The 25,343-nt window shown below is 38.1% G+C and overlaps 1 protein-coding gene and 2 long non-coding RNA genes across 3 annotated transcripts in view; 2 read left to right on the top strand and 1 right to left on the bottom strand.

The window, feature by feature from the left end:
* The window catches only part of LOC149098842 (uncharacterized), a 176,026-nt gene that overhangs the window by 95,756 nt on the left and 54,927 nt on the right, over nt 1–25,343 (bottom strand). The gene's annotated exons all lie outside the window — the stretch shown is intronic.
* LOC149098848 (uncharacterized) lies at nt 1,065–7,721 on the top strand. The gene is made up of 4 exons (XR_016203501.1): nt 1,065–1,929; nt 5,611–5,671; nt 6,737–6,784; nt 7,648–7,721. It is a non-coding gene; the product is annotated as an uncharacterized LOC149098848 (long non-coding RNA).
* Nucleotides 9,509–19,957, top strand: LOC149098847 (uncharacterized). The gene is made up of 7 exons (XM_089277061.1): nt 9,509–9,995; nt 10,676–11,062; nt 13,227–13,460; nt 16,739–16,865; nt 18,492–18,563; nt 19,236–19,307; nt 19,882–19,957. The coding sequence occupies exons 1-7, from the start codon at nt 9,935–9,937 to the stop codon at nt 19,955–19,957; spliced, it is 1,029 nt and encodes a 342-aa protein (XP_089133187.1). The 5' UTR covers nt 9,509–9,934.

Below are 25,343 nucleotides of genomic sequence, written 5' to 3'. Positions count from 1 at the left end.
GCAGACAACAGTAAAATGGTCTATTGTTCCCTCATCACCATAACCTTAGTTAAATTGAATTTCCTAGACATTTGAAAATTGGGAGCATGCACTCTTTTTTAGAATTGCATGCCCACACTTTTTATACCAATTTCTCATCCATAGACAACTTTGGTAAATGGAATTATTTGAACTGTGTAAAGAATTTTTGTCTTATTGCGATTATCAATTTTTACTCTCAGATGAGAAAGTACGAGCGTTAAGGTTTCTTATTACCTTTCTTCGCTGCTACTACTATTATATTTAAGGCCATCTTGTTTAATAATTTTGTATTTCATGTTTTATACTTTGATTTTGTAATTAGTTAGTGTAGCTGTTGCAGATGCTGCTGCTGTTGTTGTTGACTTTAATTGGCTCTTCAATAACCTATAAGTAGCCTTATGAAGGCGTGCTGAATAAATATTTCCAAAAAATAAACTAGTTAAAATTGTTTTTTAGCTTCTCTGATTATCGTAATATTTGATTTAGTTGTTACTGGAGTGATTTTCTAACTCATATTCTAGCTTTCCATCAGTAATACTTTAATGGATCAATGCTACCGCTCTTTATTACCTGATGCTACAATAATAGTATCACGTAAATGTCCAATCACTGATAAAAAGCTGATGTTAGTATTTTTGTGGAAACAAGGCTTTGTATGTCAGATAAAGACGATACATATATCCTAAGTGGATTTACTCTTTATAGAAATGACTTTAAAAACTTCAACATCGGAACTTGCTATGCACTGCCGTATACATTAAAAATGATTCAAATTATACAGAAATTCCATGCAGGTTCAATACTTAAATAATGTAGAAATTACTATAACAGTTCTACGCAGTCCAATTCCAAATATCCACGTGGTAGGTATCTACCGTTCAAATCTAATGTTCCAGTTTTAGAGTTGATAAAAGCCCTCGTTCATCTTCATAACTCAGTAATAACAGATACTAGAATACCCACCATACTTATTGGAGATTTCAATATCAATATAATGCAAGACACAACAGACGAAAGGTCTCTCAAAAAAACTCACTGATAAAAAACAGAGGATACATACAATTAGTTAACCATTATACTACTGACTACTGTACACAAATGGATCACATTTATATCACTGTACCACAACTTGAGCAATTTTCATGTACCCTTGAGTCATACTGAGGCAACTTGGAATTGGCCTATTGGCTGCAAACATGTCTTTTTGGGGGTTGCCAAATATTTGAAGTTTTACAGCCGACAAGCAAACTTTCGCGCCAACGTTTGCAAGTATTAGAGGTTTTTGATATATTTTCGATTAATATTTACTTGCGCAACTTCAAACCTAGGCTCGATTTCCAGCCGTTTTGGGAGTCCGTTTGTTGATAGTCCTCCCAACAGACTGCTGGATCACTGGTCCGTATCGCTTTTGTCCGTGACGTCATATCCGCTTTTTATGCAAACTAACATGCGAGCAGCGCGGGGGAAAATATGGCGGAGGTTGTCTCTCCGTGAGAATTAAACCTGTTAGCAAAAATGTGTTCTACGTAGAAACATTTTGGATAATCCAAAAAAAAGCGTAAAACTAAAACAGGAACTGCACTAAATCGTAGCCAGCAAGAATCTGGACCCCAAGGGTATCTTTGCAGCGATAAACTTATTTATGGTAAATCGGTAAACAAATATTCTGAGTTGAGTCGAAATCGTCATCACTGAGCCCGAGTGGTCCAATGCAAGAGAACTATCCAGTGGTACCAAGGATCATAAGCCAATGTTGCTTCTTCGGCCTGCCTCTGTTATAAGACCTCTGCAGCAAACTAGACCTTTTCCTTTTTACCATACAGGTTCTACCACTCTTGGTAACATCACCGAATGGCACTAATTTTGCAGGATTTCCAAAGCGAAAAAGCTCATATTTGTAAAGTGAAGGTAAGAACTCTTTTTCTGTTCTTGGGATAAAAGATACCAGGAGTATAAGGTAAAGTACTGTTTCTATCCCGATTGCATGATACGTTTGGGTAAACACACGGGCGTAATAAAACTCGTATCCAAGCACATGTTTAGTTAGCCCTACCTTTTTGCGTCTATCGAAAATAACCATAAAGAAAATAACCAACGGACAAAATCAAGTTGATTTACTGGTAAACATCGGCGAAAAATAACCTTTTTTCCGGCAAAATTAATTAGTGAGAGAATAGGCGTTTCCTCGGTGATCCGCATGCTGTAAGTAATGCCAAGTTTTGTAGCAAAGGCTATAAACAAGTACAGTAGAGCAGGTCATAAATGCATTCAAAACTTATTTCCTGTTTTTTTGGGTGCACTCACAAGAGCTGATGGTTCACGGGATAATAATTACTAAAACGCACAGATACTTTTCAGGTTTGTTGATTACAAATAACCTCCCCTCTTTGTAAGACAGATGAAGACTTAATTAAGGGCAAATATTTACAAAAGAACATGTATTCCATTTACAATTGGATATCAAATTTGCAAAGTTTTTTTTCAAAATCCCCTACGTCTACATCAAAATGTAATTTGTGATAATCGGTATTGACATAAATTAATATTTTGCCGACACGGAACGGAGAACTGGGTGGGAGAGTAGTACGCGAAGGCTCGTGGGTAGTACGTTTGTAAAAAGAGACGGTTGAGAAACTTGTGACATTCTACGGTCAGCCTTGCCACTAGCACTTTCCCATAAGGTTTATTTTTATTGTATAATTAGCGTCACATGATTTGTTTTTTCATTCTGTTGTCAGTTATAGGTCGACCTTAAAACCCCAAAGGTGGCGCCACTTCATTTGGTCGGGGGTACACGGTCCCTATTTTTCCTAACAAGAGGTTTTTGGGGTTTACTTGTCAGGCTTTGGCGCATGTAGGACGTTACTTGATGTATCTCTTATCCACTTTGTTGTAAGCTTATTGTCGCAAATAAAACATATCTTGGACCTGGCTGACCAACGCGCCATTGCCTCAACCTTTCAGTGTGTTCGGTTGTGTAGTGAAGGCAAAATATGTAGAAGTAAGACCGTGCTATTATGTGCTAAATGTCCATGTGACGATGCTTCAACATGACATTTGGAATAGACCTTTTTAGCATAGGCCGCTTGTTGCACTATTTTAGACCATGTGTTGATACTCTTGAGAATTCTCGCTTTCAAATTTTCAAATAGTCGCGTGTATATGAATAGATATTTTTTTAGGTTGATAAAAGACAATTCTCTAGCAAGTATCACGTGATGTGTAATGGGAAAACAAACCACCCAAGCTAAAAAAGTCTATAGAGCATTACTGGAGTGCACAGGCCAGATGTGTTTGTAACAGGCGGTCAGAACTGGCCCGTGCTATTAAACTCTTATTTCATATCCAGTGTTTTCTAAAGATAAATTTGGAATCAACTACGACAAATATTTGAGACAAATCATTCTAATTCTTACCAGTGTCGGATAAAGTGGGCGTCATCAATGGCCCTCAGCCGCAGCCTTTCCCTATAAGTTACATATATCAAATTTATATGGATCACCATATCGGGGACCCTAGCACGACCTAAAATAATCCGCCCTCTTTTGCTCGTCCCAGATATTAATTACTTTTACACAGATTGAAGTAAGAAACCTGGCTTGGTCCTGCATAAGCGAGTTGAGCAGAGAGATAATATAACCAATGCACAACCAGCACAACCAGTAAATCGGACTGGTTTCTGAATCTCATCAACGCAGCATCGAAGATAAGCGGAAAAGACTGAAAAACTACGGATTTTCCTGAGGCCGTTGGCTGTAAAACTAAGACATCTTTTCCCTTAATTTGCCGATACGAAAAGCACCCTAAAACACACTTTACAGCAAAAGAAAACTCATCAGCACTGTTTTCCGCCATGTTGGAAAACCGAGTGACAGAATTGACCTATCACAGCCAAGCCTGCTCGATTCTAGCAGGCTTGGCCGTGATTGGTCCAAAAATACAATGGCTAGATCAGTGATCCAGCCGTGGTGTGGGGAAAGAAACGCGGGCTCACAAAGCGGCTGCAAATCGAGCCTACTTCAAACCAGCAGTTCTTCTGTCTTAGGATTTGAGAAACGAGGTGTCGCATGCTTCCAGTTAGTATAATAAGTCGCAGGTTTCGTCTTCAAAGTTCAGCTGCGCACGAGAACGCTAAGCAGCATCACGAGACAGGTAACATCGACTCGCTTTCAGGAAACCACATTAGAACACCGAGCAAACTGTTGTTCACTTATTCGAAGTTGTTGGAATCGATTGTCCAAAGTAAGGGGTCATTTTCTCGAAGAAGTCTTGGATATCCATTTTTTCCCGCCAGTTTAGCAGAACTTAGCATGCACGAACGCCCTTCAAACCTCAAATATTTGGAGGCAAACATGTCATGTTTTCACCAATTAGAACATATTTTACGTCATGTGTCCACGCTGAGATGAAAAACTCGGTATTAACATTTTAAACACCCATTTTTTTTTCTGATTTGAATATTCCAGATATTATGACCGACCGAACCTCTCTTCTCCAAAGAATTTCCCCGCCATGAACCAATTCTCAATGATGGCCCATTTTGTAGGCCTTCTTGTAGGATGAAAGCAATCAGTTGAAAACGAATTTCGGATTAAAAAAGCGAACGAAATCAACTGGAGGGAATGTTAAGCTTAAAATGATAAGCGGAAAATTCGCCCATCATGCCAAGTAATATTCAATTTCATATTCAAAGACGTGGTAGTCAAAAATAGATATATATTAAACTCGATTTAGCTTTTTCGCCATTTTCTCGTAAAGAAATATTTTCGTTTCCAAACGGAAGTTAAAACCAGACACGATAATTATAAAGACAACTGTCCATGTTAATGATTTAGACTACAGAAATTATAAGTTGCGCACAAACACGTTAATGAGAATTTAAAAGCTAAGTATTCATTTTATTAAAAGCAGCTGAAAGGAAGTCCCAACGAAATTAGCGTTTTCCAAATTGCTTGCCTTATTTGTCAAGTAATCAATAGCCTGACAAGTTAATTAAAAGGTTGTTTAAAGACTGTCAAGATGAACGGGCCTTTTGGAGGAAATGTCAGAAAGCAGCAAATATTAGGCCAAAGATACATGGTGACTAGTTAAGTCCTAAAACGTAAAACCGATTGATATTTTGAGATATCATAAAATTTTAACCTTATTAATAGAGATAATCTGATGACCTTTATTAATACGCGATAAATTTTTAAAGCATGGAGCTTCTGGAGCCGTGGATAAAATTTACAAGGAAAAAAACGGAATGCAATTTCACCTGGACTACTGAGAGTATGTGGGCAGACCTCATTTATATTGAAAAATAATTTATTTTTGGAGAAAAAAAAAGGCTGTTCAGCAAATTTTCAAACCGATCGTGAATATTGCATTTAATTGCATATTATAAATTATTAGTTCGGTTGGAAATGTATTGTTTGTTTCTTCGTGGAAAGTTGGATTAGAAGCGTGATATTTAGTTTTTTGATCTCAGACAGATGGAAATCGAAACCGAAAAATATTCAACTAATTAGTATTGAACACCAGAGCATTTTGACATATAATTTACATTAAACTCCTCTTCTAAAAGCAACATGACATTGATATCTACAGAATGACTGTTCTTCATTATCAGTGAGACCACTCACTTGGAGCTAAGTCTTCTATTGACGAGGTAGGTTGAGTGACTTTTAAACTTTTTGAATGATCCTACTTACTGCTGTCGATTTATTGCCTCGTTACAAATCAAGAACATGTTTTTGCCGGTCAGTCAGCCCTTCGTTTTTTCCCATGGTTGGGATTGTTGTTGTTTGACAGGATGGTATTCAAATTCAAACTCAGTTTAACATTTGAAATCTAAAGCGAGCCTTTCTGTCAGTCCAGAGTTAATTTCGTCTCAACTTTTCATCTTACCTGAAGAGATGAAGTTTTCCAGTACTAGGCAGACAGTTGTTATGTATGAATAAAAACATTCTTGCGATTTAAAAGCGGCACAGGTTATATTGTCGTATTCGGACCCTTGTCTTTTGCGTCACAGTTATATTTAGTGTTTTAAAGAAAATTTGGAGCTTATGTCTCTCTTAACTAAATTAAAGCTAAATTAAAATGTCGAATGTCGTGTGTTCTGTTGTTAAGGGTAATTATTTTACTTAGTTCTTTACAAAACTTGGGAGAAAGCTGCAAAGTTAGAACTTTACCGCTCTCGAATTAGTTAATAGGAATCTTTGAAGCCATAAAGTTTAGTCTACTTGAATAGAATTAACTGAAGCATTGTCAACCTGCGTATATGCATACTATGGTTTTAATGAAACATTTAGCTTGGCGTTGAGATCAGGACGCTATTGTGAAACCGAGTGTAAAACGTATTCCCGTTAGCTTTTGATCACTTAATCGTCGTAAGAGTTTTGAGCATTTCGTTTTCCTAGGTCGAACTCTAAAGCGGAACTCTTAATTAGCATCAAAAGATGTTTCATGGAAAGATTCGAACGCTTCTGTATTTCAATATTCTCAGGTTAGCTGAAGTAAGTGGTATTGAACTTAATACAAAAATGGCCGAGTTATTTACGTGTCCACCTCAAGTGTGCAGTTTGTAGTTGAATTTACAGCAGGGTAATTGCAGTATCCTTAACGGTGCGAAACAAAAGAGCGACAGTATTTAATTTACAATTATTTAACATCATATTAAATGAAGTGAAATTTTTTATTTTTCTTGAATTAAACCAACCTTATTTCTTTACAGTGTGACTATTTTCCCTTACCTTTAAACCTAAAGTTTTCTGTTAACAAGGTAAGTTGTAGACTCTCTAAACTTTTTATCCGGTAATTTTTACTGTGCATATATCCTATGTGCTGGATAGCTGTTCGAAATCATTATGTATATTAAAAAACAAAGTCAGTTAAACATTTGAAAGCCAAAGGAAATGTTGCTCACAATCCTGAGTGAATTTAGTTGACAGTTTTAAACTCGATTAACACTTTTCAGCGTTTTAGCTCGTGCAGCGAATTAACTTGACATAATATTCGGCTGTCAGTATTTTTTTGACCCAAAACCAAGTCTTCGAGGCTGCAGACTTTTAGCTTTCTGAATACGAGCTCAATTTTATTTGAACGCAAAATAATAATTAGTTTCTCGCTTTTCGAAGACTTCAATTTGATGTTGTTTTAAAATGTGCGATGTCCGAACATGGAACAGGAGTAAAATAAGCTGATAACTCGCTTTTTCTCGTTGATAATCAAGAAACATAAATTATTCATTTATTAAGTAAGGGTAGGTAGGAAACGCGAGGTTGTGATCCCGTTTTAAGCAGAGATTTTACGTTTTCTAGATATACTTCTTTGGTACTGGTTACGGTACTTTTTTCGTAAAAATAATTCACTCATCACGTATGTCTTTTAGTCGCTTTTCACGCTTCACACGATAACTTTTGCCCCCATCGCGAGTTTCGAGTAAACTCTGTCTACCCTCATAAGAATGAAATGACATTGTAAAGTAGCTGACAGGAAGTCTTGGGGAAATAAAAAGTTCCGAGCTAGTTGCGCTGTTGGTGAAAATAATCTATCGGTAGAGCAGTACTCACCGAGAGCCGCCTTGGGCGCCTGACATTTTGTTTACTTCTTGTTTACACTGAACATTTGTTATTTTTGCATTAGACCAACATTGTACTTTTCTTCGAAGTGTGACTGGGTTAGTTTACTCAGAGACCACTCACCAGGATGTAAAGTTTAATATCAAGATGAGTTGAAGTCTTTGTCAACATTCTTTCTTGAAAATGTCTACTGTAGATATCATCCTTTTGGTTTAAAGAACATTGTTTTGCTGCCGAGATCTGCTATGTTTTTATATTCATTACTATTAAAAAATTGCTCGTTTAAGGAGTCTCACAATCCTAGGAATTTTCAAAACCTTATAGTTAGGCAACTAGTTAGGCACTTACATACAGTAATGGTAATATGTTCTAAACGTTCTCTTTGCACTACGAGAAACGGAAATTTTTCTTATATTTGAAAGTATTTCTTAGTTAATCATATCTATAACAAAATTTTCGATCATGATTGGTTCTCCGAGCGCCTATTTGTCACGTAATCGGCGCGCGATCACGGGGGTGTCCAATTACAGGTATCCAATTTGAACTTTTCGTAATTGGATACCCACGTGGTTCGCACGTCAATTACGCGCTCTTTAATTGCTTCCTTCGCACTGTTTCGTACAGTTTTCAAAACTTATGAAAAGCTTTACAGACGTTTTGGTTCAAAAGAAGTTCTCAAAAGACATTTTTAGTTATGAAATTTGTTATAGATATGATTAATTAGTAATTGGACCTCGTGTCGAACAATTCAGGGAGTAATCGTGCTCGTAATTTCAAACCGCCCTCGCGCTTGGCGCTCGTCCGATTTTGAAATTACTCGCGCGATTACTCCCTGAATTGTACTTCACTCAGTCCAATTACTATTACTAATCGCGTTATTGTATAGATTCTGCGCCTGTCTAAAGCTGTTGAGGAATGCACTACAAGATATTTTGACAAAGTAATTTGTACTGAATGGAGAATCATACAAAATACACTTCCGCGTCAATAAATGCGTATTCGCTTCTACCTTTTTCATTTTATATGTTTCAGTTGTACATATGCTTTTCTAAAACATATTTTAGTTCAAACAATGAATTTCACAAGAAAATTAACCGAACATCTTGGTTACAATTGAGGTAAGCCGAAAAAAAATTTTCAACTCTTGTTTATGTTGTTGTTTTGTTCCGTTTAGTTTTGTTTTGTTTTCTTTTAAGTGATCTGGTAACTGTTTTCACTGAAGATGTGAAAAGAACATTGTTTACGGCTGAATGTTTACTTCCAATGCTGTGATAATCTCCATATCAGAAAGCTTCAGAATTAAATGAGAAGTCAGTATTCAGATATTCACATTCATTCTGCTGTAACTGACGATGACAGAAGTTTAACTGTGAAAACTCTCATTTCATTTGGTAAATGCGAAGTCAATTTCGATGTTCGATACCAAGTAAAAAGCTATTTAGTTCTTTCAAGCGATTACGTTAGTTTGTTGAGACAATGCTCTTATGTTCTCAACATTCTAAATTTATCTGGAATCACAACAAGACCATTTTCGACTGGACCTTCGTCGACTCAAAGAAACAAAAATACCGTTGAAAAGTGAATAAACTCTTCAAAGTTAATCACGGAATTTTACAGTGAGGATTTCGTTGCGTTTAAAGGCTATTGACGATTCGAATGCAATCAAGTTGATTTTCAAGAAATTTCAAAAAAAAAAATTTTCGGAATGGAAAGAAAAAATATTGTATAAATAACTTGCGCGATGAATAACTACAGATTTCCTTCCGATTATCTGTTTATAGACGTACAAAGCTGTTTTACACATGTTTGTTCAAACTATTAAACTCGTGTTTCTCTTTTCAGTTAAGTTGCCGGTGCCTTGGAAAGAAATTTCACTGGGGAGGATTCTTATTATATAGGTTAGTGTAAAGTTTCCGTCAAGTTTTTTTTTTTTTTTTTCTGCTGTTAACGTTTTTACCTTTCTAGTTAGAGGACTGCCGCTCTTTTCTCGTTTATGAGCGATATTTTATCAGTCCAATGTTCCAAGAACATAACTGCTCTGTAACTGCGCATAAACAAAAGGTATGAATCCAGAGAATCGTCTATGGAAAGCGATCAAGTCAACGGTCCAACGAAATCGTTTTGCATAAAACTCGGAAGAGTGGAAAACTTAAAATAATATGACTATATTGACAAAAACTGTGACTTTCAGTTGGCCCTGGATTAAAGTATTGCTCGAGGTGGAAGGTGTCCTCATATACATGTTGAAATCCGTGCTACGCAGCTTTGCCGCTCACAGATTTATCTACCATGCTTGAGAACATTCATATCATTTCAGTTCATATCACTGGAGTTGTTCCACTGAGTTAAAGATGCAACGCTGGCTTTATACAGCACCAGTCTTGTTTGCAATATTATCGTGCAAACCGCAAGGTAAGTCATTTGTGGACAGTGTAATCAAACTAATACGTAAAGTTGACTAATGTTGCAGTTGTATGGGTAAAACCTCGAGATAGTGGACTATAGAAACCCTTAGAAATTATCCGTGCAAACAAATTGGCGCACATTGAAGTCCTGCTGCAAGGCTAATGGCATCCTGACCAAAATTTTTGATTTATTTTTGCATAAACGCACGGGTGCGAAAGATATAGAACAATTAAAATACAGTGGAATCCCGATTTTTTGAACCTCTAGGGGAAACGAAAATTGGTTCGAAATATCGGATAGTTAGAGAATCTGGGGTTAAAATTATAGTGTTCGACTGATGAGAGGAAACGACTTTTGGTTCGAGTTATCGGGAGGCTCGGGAAAAAAAATAAGGGTTCGGGAAATCGGAATTCCACTGTATTATAAATCGACAGAAAAATTTCAGATATAAGGTAACCATGAATTACAGCTACTCTGTTTTAAAAGACCTATATCTGATTTACAGTAAACTGTTCATGATGAGTACTGAATTCTGCGCACGCTTTCCATTGTCAAAAATGACTCTCAAGAAATTGAGATAAATTGCGTTCGACTCGTTCCATAAGTTCCCATTTCGATAGTAAAATACCGTGCTTAAATGGTTGTATTTGTGCAATAATCTAATATTGAGGTATCTTCCTGTATAGATGTGTTTTCAAAAACATGCAACTTTGTCGTTAATGGATCTTCTGGCGAGTCCATCAGTTCCGAATTTAAATCACCTGAAGACTGTGAAACGTCCATCTGGGTCATCACGGCACCACTGAACCACAGCGTCAGGTTGCAATTTGAGACATTTCAGTTATCTGATCTACGATTGTTTGGATGGTATTGGGTACATCCATACATGCAAATCTATGATGGACGAAACACAACTGACACCTCTTTAGGGGTTTTTACCGGAGCAAGGCGACCTTTCACCATACAGTCAAGTGGCCGGTTTATGTTGGTGAAGCTACGATTTGCAGAATTATGGTGGAGGTGGTGGTTCCTTAGCAACTTAAAGGGTGTTTACACATTTAAAACAAATAAAGGTAAGCTTACTACATACATGTACAACTCACCGGAACAATTTCAAATCAATAAGAGAAATGTTGCTCGTTCTGTTTTCTTTCTTAGTTTGTTCCGCAGGAATCAAGTCTTGTGAATATAAAATTGATGACAAACGTTATTATTCAGGGAGCCACTACAATTAGAACTGTTATCACTCAGTTTCTATGCGCAGTCACAGACGTAAAACGTATAAGTGTGGACATTAGAAGTTCCTTATCTATACGTACAGGGTTTACTGAAAGTTTGCTAGCTTGGATCAACGACTTCGTAAAAGAAATATAGGTAATAGAAAACAATTGAAATAACACTCTTCGGTAAATTATTTTGTTAAGCTGTATCAAGGTTTGTTTATTTACAGTGCGATCATAAGTCAACCTTGTTTCTCTGAAATGAGCCAGTGAAGTTGGAGAAAATCAGAAAATGTCAGAAAACTACCAGATTAAGATGGTCACTTTTTTTTGGAAAGTTTTAATCCTATGAGATGTTTAAGACTTTTCCAACCTTGTTAGCGACGCGGTTTCCCTTTTTGAGAGATTATAATCCAAACAGTACCTCTTAGTGTGGTCATAAGGAGAGCTTCGAGGTCTCGATCAAAAAGTATCGGGAGATGCAGCGGAATGTTTTGATTAAATATGTAAGCCCAGTATCAAAGATCTCCACTTGGCGGGGTTATCGTCTTGCTTCTCGTTCTTAAGACATTTCTTACTGCTTAAACTCGAAACTAAACAATCAAAAAATACTAAGTTTCCTAAGAGGTCAACAGCTTGTCGCAACTTTATTAGGCGCTTTTAATTTATTCTTTAATCTGAATTCTTCAACATCCTCGGTTCGTTTTTAAACGAAGACTGGCATACTTTGGACCCTGTATCCAAATCAAACAATTCGGCTGATAAAACGCTGACGCCATCAGAGTGCCTAACTATTCTGACCCCGCACAGGTCTTCGGAAAGAGCTAATAATGCGGAGAATGAGATTTTATGACAGTTCGTGTGTTTAATTCAAATAATAAGATTTCATGGAAACTGAGTTGTTGAAGAGCCAGACTTTGCACTCCCAAAACATTTTCAATTGAAATTCTCTACATCTTGTGAATATTCAAGTTGTCGGATAAACTTACTTTTTATTGCCAGGGGCCTCGTTAAATCTGCCTTTAATGTCGGGTTCCTATATCCTTTGCCCACCCCGAGAAGGGTTGATTTTGTCATCAATCTGTCATTAACGACGGTTTTGAATCTCGCGCTCGGAAATTAGCTGAACGTCGGTTCTTTCAAACCTTTGTAATACAGTCGACTCCCGATAACTTGAACCCTCGCCGACTCGAACCTCGCGCTAACTCGAACCAAACTCGGTTTCCCCTGGATTTCCGTCATACATTTACTGTAATTTTACCCTCGGTAACAGGAACCCTCGATATATAACTCGAACCTCCCGCTAACTCGAAGCAATTTTCGTTTCCCTTCAAGTCATTTTTATATAATTTCACCCTCGATAACTCGAACCATGAGCATGAGCTTTGTACCAGTAGCCAGTACCAGCACCAGTAGCTTTGTACTAGTAGCCAGTACCAGTAGCTTTGTACCAGTAGCTTTGTACCAGTAGCCCGACATTGTTCTCCTTTAAAACCTGTACAGTTCACATTTGCTGGGCTTCTCCCTGCTGCTTTCCTTTGTTTTATTTTTCACATTACGTTACGTTCCGATTTATAGAGTAATTTAGAGACGAATTGTTTTATTTCCACTCGACTTCTCTATTCTGTAATTAAATTTGATTAAACACCGTTTTTTCCTTATTTGCAGTCATTTGTTCTCAACTCCCGATAACTCGAACTCCCGATAACTCGAACCTTTCTCAATTTCCCTTGAGGGTTCGAGTTATCGGGCGTCGATTGTAATAACAAAAGAGCCTCAGAGCTACAAACAATTGAAATAACCATAAAAAGAAAATTACGCGGCGCTATTGTCTACCCAAAATTCAAACCCAAAGTTTATTATGATTTCGATATGCTCTTTCGATTTATGGCATTCTTTAAGTTATAGTCCATAATCTATTTTGTTAAATCAAAATTTTTTGTCACGTGCCCCAAGCTACAAAGGACCTATTGTGTTTGCTGTTGTTGTTGTTTATACAATACTGTTGCTTATGCAGATAAACCGAAAATATTGATCACACACCCACTTGTGCGGGCAGCACCACGTCACTTTGTTTGGTGTTCTGCTGAAGGTTACCCACCAATCAACATATTCATCTTTAAGAACTCCACGTTATTGGCTAATGGAACTGGTTTGGTAATGACTCGCTTAAATGAAACTGGAAACTACTCATGTGTGGCCAGTAATGAAGCTGGTAACGACACCAAAGACTTACCGGTTACTATTGTAGGTAAGATATATTCTACTGTAGGAACTACAATGAAATTCTTTGCTTTTGGTCAGCCATTTAAATCTTTTTTCTTTCCCTTCGTAAAATAAAAGGGATGAGAGTGACTAAGAGTTTGCCCATAGAGAACTCCACAGGGGCTGGGATGATACAGCTCAAATCAATTCTCTCAAACTTGACAAAACTGTTGGGCTTGGTGAGTAAATGATTATGGTGAAAATGACAGGTCAAAATTAGTTTGCAGTGCAGGCGTTATTTTGGAACGGATCGTTCGATAGACCAGGTTTTCGATGCCGCCATTTTACATTGTAATTAGATGTTTGATTAGTAGGGTTGGGACAGAGTGCGGAGGGTAGGGAGAGAGGTGTGTGGGGCAGTTGGAATAACGAATTTTTCCTTCCCCTCCCTTCTCGCCCATTTGTCCACCTCACGCCTACTTCATGGGTATATTTTCCTTTGCCCCAACCCTCCACAATTGCCAAATCCATGATGGTGGCCTAATACGAAAATGTGGAAAATGAAATGGAAATAAGAAATAACCACAGCATTTATATCACTTTGACAAGATTTTGTGCTTTTTCATTCTTGGATTTTGGTGCCCCCTTAAAATTTCAGATTTTTTGTCATCTGTACTGCCGCTTCGACGTGCGTTTTAAACAAAAGAATATCCGCTGATGTCCTGCCTTTATCTTCAGAGATGTAGACAAGGGAGAAAGCTACTCAAATGTCGTTCAACATCTACGGAGAGCCATCACTGCTGCTATAAACATACTGATTGGTTTCAAAACCCACAACAACGCGTTGTGCCATCTTTGAAGATATAATGTTGAGCCGCTGTTTTTAAGTCAAAGGCTTGGTTCTTTTTTGGGTCATCTGGAACATTATCAGCCACAATAAAAATGAGAATGTTAAGAACGGTTTTAATCACTTTTGTTTGGGCCTTGGTGATGGTGGTAATTGGCGGGGGGGGGGGGGGGGTGTTGCGGAGAGAAAATTGAGAGGCATAAATCACAGAACTGAAAGGCTTCTGGACGAGTGGAATCTAGTGTGATTTAAATGCTTTTTGTAGGTGTTCCGAAGATCCCTTGATGTACGACACTCTTTATTGTATTAACTTGTTAAGATAATCTTTGGAATCTTTCGTGCCAGTGATCACGTGTTCAGTATTGTTAGCATCCTATCTGGATGCTTGTTAGCCTGTGTAGCGGGCGCTTCCAAAAGCGCACGAGAAGGGAACAAAGCTGCGAGCAAATGCGAAAAATAAGGAGCCGGGGGAGGGGGTGACCCCCTCCCCCTTCTCGCTCGCTCTCTCCCCACTTCTCCCCATGTTTTGCTTATCCCAGGCGCTATCCTTCGCTCGCCCGCTTCAGAAAGAAAGGTCTGAACTCGAAGTGGCAGTGTTTTTGTTATCCACAGCTCTGTTATGTTGCAGACGAAGGTTAAAATGGAAATTCAGGTGCCGATCAGAATGAGTCGTTTTCCGATAAACAGACAATCGTTGATTCATCTTGGTCCACATGTTCACATGGTTAGTTCAGTTCTTTTCTTCCTCCGAAGCGGAACTGAATGTGTGGATCAGTGACATCGAGGTGATAGGAAAAGAGTTCAATGCGTATTCGTGATTTTCTTTTCTTCCCAAGTCGTCAATACATCAATACAAATTTCTTTTTTATCAATAAATAAGAATGTATATTTTTTTATAGCCAGTTCGGATATTCTTATTTTTCTACCGACTTCAGGCTAAAAATATTCTTAGATTACTAATTGGGAGTATATACTGAATGCATTTCAGTTTCACAGATGTCACCAGCTTGATAGAATCTTGTATCTACTACTTGATTAAGGATAAAATACACCTCACTTTCCAGTCCCAAAATACAATTCATCTGAAAACGTTATGTTATTTTATTGGATTATATTTTCCATCAACAGCCAAACCGAAAATGCTCTTGACTAAATCTCAGCCGTGAGTATATTCTCAGCATCCCCGGGGGGGGGGGGGTACTCCCTTATATGGGTCAAATAGGTATGTGCGGCCCCAAAGGGTATGGTTTTTCAGCTGTTTTGGTCATAAATAGGGTATTGATTTTAGCTTATTTTGTCCATTTTGGTCATAAATAGGGTATGGTTTTTGCACTCTAGCCTTGATATGGGTATGTTTTAAGAAAAAGCCACTTTTTCATCAATATATCGGAAAGAAAATCAACAAAAGCCCTTCACAAATTATGTTTACGGTAGTTTAACATTTGTCTGACCTAGGGAACTAATTATAAAGCAGGTCTAAAACAGAGTTTTGATCTAAGGGTCAGGTCATAAATAGGGTTTCGAATTTTATCGCAAATTTTGGTCATAAATAGGGTAAGGGTTTTGAGAAGCGGGCCGCTAACCCCTACCCAATTTTTCTGGGAGTAGGCGCCCCCCCTCCCCCCCCCCCCCCGCCCCCGGGCTCAGCATTCGCCAATTTCAGTCTCAATGTTTTTTATAAAAATGATTAACCACGTAGCTACAGGGGTGGGGGTGGTATCCGACGCTCAGCTCTGTCTGTTCCATATAACGATTGGCGACTATATACAAGATATATGGGAGAAATTGAGGACCTCATTGAGGCTCTTTGTAGACTCTCTATACATTCAGCTGTACCACACAGCGTTAAACATTCGTAAATTCTACGATCATCCCAAGATCCGCAAGAAAGACTCTCCACTACGACCAATAGACTCGAGCATTGGTAGCGTGATGTACAATACTGCCATGTTCTTTGACAAGATATGAAGACTTCTTGTTGGTCTCAAAGGTCACCACATCATCAACAGAGAGGATTTTGTCAAAACAACGCGGGACTTGAAGTTCCTCCTGGAAAGAAATTCGAGTCATACGATACTTCGGCGTTGTTTACGAGATGCTATGCCAGTTGTCAGAGCTAAGCTGGAAGATGACCGAAGTCTACCGGAGAGGTGTCCCCTGGATGTACCACAATTATTCACCTTACTTGAGATGCGTCTTCCAAGTGCCTATTTTACCTACCAGAATGAATTCTATAAGCAGAAACAAGGAGTGGACTACACTTTCACATGGTGGTTTTTGTTGTAGAAATAATAAACCACACAGCTAATTAAATATGCATAAATAACAGTCAAAATGCCATTTTTGCAGGGTCTCGCCCTAACGTAGAGAGAATAAGATATTTTGACCTACCATTTCGGTCATAATCATTCATTCATCAAACCAGGCATTTGTGTTTTGTTATCGGTCACGCTCTTAATTCCTTCTTTTACATCCAGATTGCAGAAATCTGTGTGTTAGCGATGGTAAGAAAGCAAACGGCCAAGTTGAAAACCAAGTTCAGTGCAGGACGTCAAATTCACCAGTTGACATCTTTAAATGTCTTCCAACGACGACTACAAACCTGTAAGTGTACTCTCTTATTAGATTATCGTTATGTGTATCGGCCATGATGTTGTTATTTGACTTAAGGACGTTCGTGCGAAAAATTCCCCGTGGATAGATTTTTTTAAAATTTTTACTGCAGTCAGATAATGAGCTGCTTGTGTCAAAAATGCAAAAAAATTAGGGGTCACCGACTTCGTTTCAGAGATAAGACGTGTGGAAAACTACCCTGATTTTGAAAAATTGGCGCACGTAATTCAACATGGTCCGCAGGAGTTTATAGTTTAAAATGTCGAAGGTGACTCAACAGCAGCAAACGATCTTTGGCATATTTTGTGGAAGAGTGTCTATTGCGTAAATAATGGCAAAACCCTTCAAGAGGCATTTGAAACCGCCGCACAGGTAGACGAAGGACTAACAAGAACGGAATTCGATGGTGCATTTTGCAAAAAAAATTAAAACTTGTAATCGATAGATTTTGTTCATTTTTTGCTAACCTTAGGAAATGATCCATCAAAAGAAAAATAGGGGTCACCTCACGTCCAAGATCGTTAAATTACTTAGCTCGCCCGCTCGATGCATGACGTGAGGTGTGAATTTGCGTGCGCAGTAAGGATGCGCAGAAACAATTATCGCGAACGTCCTTAAATATAGTTTACTTGAAATTTCCTTTCGACCTTTTGGAGGACAGATAGAAGACATATTAGATTTCCCATCAAGATTAAATAGACTGGCTGCCGCCGCACTAACCTGGTTAAAATTTCCAAATAACTTAACTCGGTTAGAGGTTGGTTATGATGAAATAATGGGGTTATATTTTATGATTGAGCGGCCGCACCGAAATGTGTTATACAAACAACAAACTGACAGCCTTCGAGGACCTTGTTCTAACTTCCTCGATTCTTTTTCTTTTCTTTTATTTCGTTTACATATACTCACAGTTAAGGCAGTCTTTCTTCCTTCCTATGAACACTATGCAAATTTCCAAGGGTGAGTTTTTCCAACAGGATGCTGAGTTTTGCGTATACGTCAAAATGTTCTCCATCACGGTCAAATGAATCGTCCTCGTATCAGCGATGGTTTCATTCTGGAAATCACCAGGAATCCTGTCGTGCATAACTTTTATAGAGAGCACTTCCGAATGAGCATTGAGTCCTTTCAAGCGCTTTTTCGAATTCTTCCACCATTTCTAACAAAAAAGAAACTATATTCCTGGCAGCGGTACCGAGAGAAAAGCTTGTGGCAATTGGCTTGTGGTTTCTAGGCACTGGGGAAAGCTATCGCTCCACATCTGTTACGTCCGGGTGTTAGGAAATGCACTGCAATAACGTTGTTCACGAATTGCTGTGAGCAATGTTTCACGTCAGAAAAGATTACATCTCTTTGCAATTCAACGGAGGGCATAAGAAAACGTAAAGAGAAAATTTGAATTAAAAATATGGCCTACCTCAAGTTGCAGATGTTAAACTCATAAAACTTGTGTTGTAAATCTCTAGCTGTAAGCAACTTCAGCCCCTTTTTTCACTGTGAGACTGAGAGACCTTAACTAATTATAAATATAAGGTCCACCCTTAAATTATTACGGGTGTCCTTGATGGTCATGTGGCACGTAACACTTCTAATATCGTGTTTGTCTTCATGAATTAGCAATATAAAAGGGACCATGATAACTTACATACCTAAAGAAGCCTTCCGACACATGGTTGCGATTAAAAGCCTGTAAGTACCCAATAGCAATAAGTGTCTCCGAACAGGCTCCTTCCTGGGAATCCTGGGTGAAATAAAAAATCGAATGACTCGAGCTTGGTTAAAAGAATACTCTACCAAGGAACCTGTTCAAATGTGACCTTTGTCATCACGTGCTATTTTTTATTATTTTTATTATATTTTTTGCCTATTATCGAAGGTACAAAAAACTCACTTTTTCAGCCTTAAGTTCATTTAATTCTTCACAAATAAAATCAAGGGAATTAATCTGGTCCTCAAGTTAGAACGAACAAGAGAAGAGTACGCTAAAGCGGAAGTTGCTTTCCCCCTGCTTTTCTATGTACTGTTTTGGGGTTTATTATTATTATTTTTTTTATCTTTCCACTTCTTCTTTTTATTTTCCTTGTCGTGCAAGGGTAGAGCGATATCCGATGAATGCTTTGTTTCGAAAACAAGACAAATTTTATAACCTGGATGTTCATTCATCATCTGAGTGAGCTTTTTCTCTGACGTTTACTGCTGCATACCAACCACTTTGTAATTTATTAGTCTTAAGCGGTTAACGGTAGCAGATTCCATCCCCTCTCCCCACACTACAAACCTGAGGAGTGGTTCAACAACAGCATAACCTTTATTCTACCATAGCCATACTTTATTGCAAATAATTTTCTTTACCGTCTCTAGTGATATCAGTGAAAATGAAATAGAAGTGCTACCAGAAGACGTATTTTCAGATTTATTCAGTTTGCAAGACTTGTAAGTTTGCAGCTCATCAAAATACGATCAATGTTATAAGACGCTTAAAAATAGTAGAAATAGTAATAAATGCGCGCGTTTTTATAACTTTCCTAACTTAATTATTTGGCCAGATTTACTTATAAGGCAGAAACTTAACCAAACAAAAGCTTCAATATATCTCATAATTACACAAAAGGGCTCAATCAGAATAAACTAATCTCTACCTCTAAGGCACGGACAGTCAGTTCTGTATATTAAGTGTCCTTCATACGTTGCACAGTGATTCCGAAATTATAAAGATTTCGAATTTTCAGTTTTGTATCACTATTGTCAACGTCGCCTCCATGATTTCCAAGCTTTTTTGTACCGTCCCATATAGAATAAGATATATTCTCTCGAAAAGAAAACCCCGGAAATCTTGTGAAAGACGATTCAAGCAAAGTTTCTATACTTTAAGTCAAGACATTGCAAACCTTTATTGGCTCGTCATACAGGCGACCAGTTGCGGGGAAGGAACCCTGATAGTGAACTCAACAATAAACATTATGGTTGCTGCTCCCTATCTGTTGCTTTCTTCCTTGCTGTTTTGCAGATACTTAAAGGAAAATAACATTCAGAATTTGACAGAAAATGTTTTCTCTGCTTTGGCGAGCTTGCAATACTTGTAAGTACATCCATTTACGTTCTTTACATAATAAATGACACATTAAACTTAATATGCTAACATTGTAGTCAGGGATGGACATTAGCAATAGAAATTTAAATTTGTGTCTGACACTGACCTACAAAAACGTTACAAAGAACTCGTATAGTAACTTTGAAAGAAGTTTTGAACGAATGACTTCGGCCCTCGTTGCTTTTAAAAAGCCAGCTTAAATTACCTGCTATCTAAGGGCTCACAATTTTGCGCGCGGAACGCCAGAAATATAGCGAGTGACTGCTGCGCAACATATGAGATCACGCGAGTGATTTAGAAATACTCGGAATTTCGATACGATAATATTATCGTTGGCCGCATTGCGGTCTCTATTAGAATACCAGGCGGTCTCGAGAAAGAAAAAAAGAGACTTTATCCCGAGGTTTATAAACGCTGTTTTTAACGTTGCTATAGACCATGCACTGTCAAAAACAACTTTAAATGTATATTACCACATGAAACACTGAACTTCAGTTGCAAATGTTACTAAACATACGGGACTGGGGGCGGGTAGCTGAAGGAGAGTGACTGGGCTGAAAGAGGGATTTTGGGGCATCGAGTGTTTACATGTATATTGGCGCAACGCTACACGAGACCATTTTGCATCACTACAACAGTTTCAACATCTCCCTATTATATACATCAAGTTTTTATTGGCCTTCTAAAAAATATATATTTACAACGTATCTATTTTTCCTTCCTTGTTTGCAGGGATCTGTCTCAGAATGCCATTCGTCGTCTTCCTCCAAGGATATTTACCGGACCATCTCAATTACGTCACTTGTGCGTTTATCTTCATTTTCTCTTAACAAATACGTTCTCTATGATAAAAAGCACTATTTCCTGCTGCACATATGGTGTTGAACTGATAATAACGAGCCGCAAGGCTGTTATTAACCAGTTGCGGGGAAGGGACCCTGATAGTGAACTCAACAATAAGAAAGATAATATTGTCGTTGGCCGCATTGCGGTCTCTAACAAGCAAGCAATAGACATTTAAATTTGTGTCTGACAAGGACCCATAGAAACGTTACAAACAATGCGTATAGTAACTTTAAAAGACCTTTTGAACGAACGACTTCGGCCTTCACTGCTTTTAAAAAGTTAGCTCAAATTACCTACTCTCTAGCGGCTCACAATTTTGCGCGTGTTACGGCAGAAATATATATATATATATATATATATATATATATATATATATATATATATATATATATATATAAAGAATAAACATTAACAGATTGACACCTTGTGGAAGACATGGCAGAATACTACGTGTCCCCATGAGTAGTCGTGCTCTTTGTACCACTTGTGACGTCATCAATTTAAATGTCACCAGGTATTCTTGATAAGCACATTGTAGAGCTAGGATAGATCTACACGCACAACCGTCGGCTTTGGATATCGGCGGGATTTTGATGTAGCAAATTGAAAAAACGTTATCAGTTTTGGTGCAAAACTGGTTGTAAAATGGCCCACTATACCTATAATTGATCACGATGCCATTTCTAGGCTTTGCCCATAATCAACACCCAACTTTTTACGGCAGCCAGAAAGAATATGCAACGCAAAAGGTAGCTAAAGTGAAAGGGCCGAGAAAAAGGAAAGGAAATGGGCAAGAAAAAAATTCGGATCTGGGAATCGCACCAAGTTGAAATATTGCACAATTTTTAAACCTAATCTTCCGGGAATCTATTTTTTTGGGGTAAAAATGAGCTTTTTTTAGCAGAACTTTGACCCATTTAACGTACTAGAAGCCAAAAAACTGATTTAACGGTTAAATATGGCATTTTCGTGTGAAAATTGGAAGTCAAAGGGTTGAACGGACAAATTTATTATACTACTGAAGTCTGTCAGAAATAAGACAGTGGCGCGCCCTGTCAACTCTTACTCTCCGGTTGTCGAGCAAAAAGAAAATCATCGTGTTTTGAGAATAGATGCCGAATAGTCTGTGCTCAGCGGTTTTTTTTCTTCCTGCGAGTTACACGCTAAATTATTAAAAGCGTTATCGGTATGTTTTTTACATTGTTCAGAGGCCATGACTAAAAGCTAAAGGCAACAGTGCACAGTGGTATAAGAGGAAGATGTCAAAATGCAGTAAAACCCAAAAAATGTACTAAAACCCACAGGGCAGTTCTTTTGCAGCATGACGATAACAAGGAAATACCCAATCCCCTCCCCCTCCACCTCTGTCTCTCCCCATAATTCTTCAAGAGGGTGGTGGGTGAAGGGTGGTCGATGGAATCCTGTTAAGTTTAACTCCAAAAGACACCGCAAGACTATTTTCCATTGAGAACATAACGTTGGGCTTACTCCCCATGCAAGAGTAGACGATTACAACCGGTTGGAATAATCATGGCAAAAGAGAATGTTTGGTTTAGACAAATGGCCTAGGTTAGATTAAAAGGTAACATTATTATCCATTTACATCGTTCGATACTGCAGACATTTGACAAATTTTCCACTCGTAAGGGTGGGCGGTTACAGGTCAATCCTATGTCAAAAAGGATTATAACAGCAACATTACACTTATTATTTTATTGACGAAATAGGGAACCATTTTCGTAGTGTTATCCAATTGTGGAAGAAAACGGGAGAAAGGGTGGGAGAATGAGTGTTTACACGGCTCTCACGAGTTATCCCAAATTTTAACGAGTGTTTCTATGTAAATAAATAGAAAGAAACACACACAAAAAAACAAGTTATGTTTATTTCTTCTTTTAAAGGCCCTTGTAAGTTCTTTAGCCCGCGTTGCAGTCGTAAACTGGAAAGGAGTAGGGAGGCAAAAATTAAAAGGCGAGAAAGAAGGGGAAGGAACGACTACAATAAGAACCGGGTTTTTCGCATTCCGTCCACCAATTTCGATGTAATCCGATTTCATTAGCTGTCAATTACTGTCAACAGTTTCACCAATCAGGAACTAGCGCGCGCTTATCGGCATAACAATATACAAGCAACAATTTCTGCAGTCTGATTGGCTGAGAACATGTTAATTAATCCCAAATCAGTGATCACTGCAATTTCACCACTGCAAAAAAGTGAAATTGAGTGCAAAACGGTGAAATGAAAAATGATTGACAGCTCCGACAAAATTGAGCTAGGACAAACAAAATGGCGGACAAAAATGAGACAAAGATTGAAACTCTTAGCCTAAATTGTAATACAAAGACTTCATGACCAGGCAAATACAAAGCTCAGCAATTGACTGAATTGAAATGCCGGAGCCGATCGCGACGGCATGACAAAATCCCAGTTGAAAAGGTCAATTTTAAAATTCCGTCAGTACTACGACGCAAAACGCGAAGAAGGACCCAACAAGACGTCCTAGGTACAGCTATTCTACCTTTGCGAAAGAACGAAACTTATGTAAGATAATTCACAAACAAAACGCGACAAACGCAAATCTAACCTGTACAACGTCCAGTGAAGAAGTTAAAGTCAGCTAGCAACCAGATGAAGTTAATAAATGTCCTTCAGTGCTAAGAAAATCCATTTCTTGGCAGATTTTAGCTTCGTTTTTCGGCATTTTGGTTAAAGCAACTTGTGCTGGGTTGAAGAGTTTCTTCTTGGCGAAGATAAACTTGAACACGACACAGAGTTTTTCAACCACTCGAAAAACAATTGTAAAGTAGGCCGCATCAAAACCTCAGGGAGGTTTTCTTTTGCTTTCGGGTCAAGTTCTTGAATTCAACTGTGAAAAAAGACTGCTTTTCACAGTTAAAAGAAACTGCTTAGTTTTCATACATGACTTGGAGAGAGTAAATGAATTTTTACGCTTGAATTCACATGTCAAATTTTCATCCAATAAAGTTGAAGTAGCTTGACCCTTCATTTGTCACGTAAAATACTGAAGCGTGACAAAAATTGTCACTTGTATATTATTAACAAGTAATCAAATGATTTTTCTCATGTAATTTGGAATAAAAAAACACTCGTAAATTTTTCAAAGACTACAACTTGCACTCGCTTTACGGGCTCGTGCAATTTTTTATAGCCTTAGAAAAATATACTTGTGTTTATTCCAAATTGCACTCGACATCATTTGATTACCTATACAAACTGACTTCCTGCGGGAATTTAGTCACCTGAAAAATTATTCCCCGAGGTGCTATCGATTAACTATCGAAGTGTGAAAAATGAGAATATCTCAACATAACAACATAAACATCGAGGTCATTTAAGGGTGGAAATGTCCTCCACTCCCAACAAGCTAAGAGTTCGAAAATAGGAAATAGAAAGAACGATTACAATTGCAATAATCTCTACAGGTTCTGTGGTATGGAGTCTGGTGCAAAAGTGGAGAGCGTCTTTCGAAATTTTATTTACAAAATGTCCAGAGACTGTGCTGGCCGACTGTTGTTGTTCCTTTGGGTTGACTTTTAATTGATGAAGTTTGAACTTTTGAAGCTGTGGCCACAAATCAGAAACGCAGCAGACGATGGGTTATAAGGACAGACGTATCTTCAAGCAATGCTAAAACTGCTTCGACTATGAACTGTGAGGCGGTGGAAGGTAGCCAGTATTAGGTAGTATTTTAAATTCGGATCGGCGAATAACACGGGAAAGTTGGAGCAATTTGCACAAGGAAAGGTCAGTGACTCCATCTCCCGCAGCTTGTCTTTCAAAGATACTTTTGAAAGGCTAAATAACGAGAAACGAAGCTTTCCCCGTTCAGTTCATAGTTCCTGGCGAGATCAAACATTTGATAAGTTAGGTTTTTCCCGTATCCTGCAAGCTTAAAAGAACTGTCACGATCGGTTCTTCCTCGGATTTAAACTTAAATTTTTCACGCTTAATCTCTCAAAACCCTTGCTAATACATTTTCTGGTCCGCGACTATTGTTGGTTGTTTTTGATGCGATTGTGCAACTTACAATTAATAAGTTACTCAGTAGGTATTAGCCAATAGGAATTTTGCGCAGAAACGAGCAAAAGGGGGTTCTTATAGCAGGAATTCTTTCTTTCTCCCATTCCCCCTCCTCCCCCTCTTCCGTTTAACGCCTACTACATCCTACTAAGCTGCGCAGGCTAAAGTTCTTTGATGTTATCAAGACGTCTATTCTTTTTTTACAACAGCCTTCAGTCAACTTTTCCGCACTATCTTCACGGCTAAAAGCATTAAAATTGTTAAGGAATGACTTTGAAGTCAGATCGGATTTATCTGTAAGTCGAAAACACGTGGCAGTCCAAGGTTGACAAAGAACTGATGGATAGAATCTTTTTTTTATACTATTGTGTTGAAAAAACGTATCTGATGTGAGTGCACTTTGAATTTAGTAAAATTTCCGAATGGAACCATCCAGCGTCGTCGTCATCATCAGCATCATCATCATTATCATCATCATCATCATTATCATC

This window comes from Orbicella faveolata, unplaced genomic scaffold (assembly GCF_042242905.1).
Source record: "Orbicella faveolata isolate gen_17 unplaced genomic scaffold, um_ofav_v1 contig_46, whole genome shotgun sequence".
NCBI classification, from domain to species: domain Eukaryota; kingdom Metazoa; phylum Cnidaria; class Anthozoa; order Scleractinia; family Merulinidae; genus Orbicella; species Orbicella faveolata.
The sequence above is the reverse complement of the archived record's forward strand: the minus strand, read 5'-3'. Positions and strand labels throughout refer to the sequence as shown.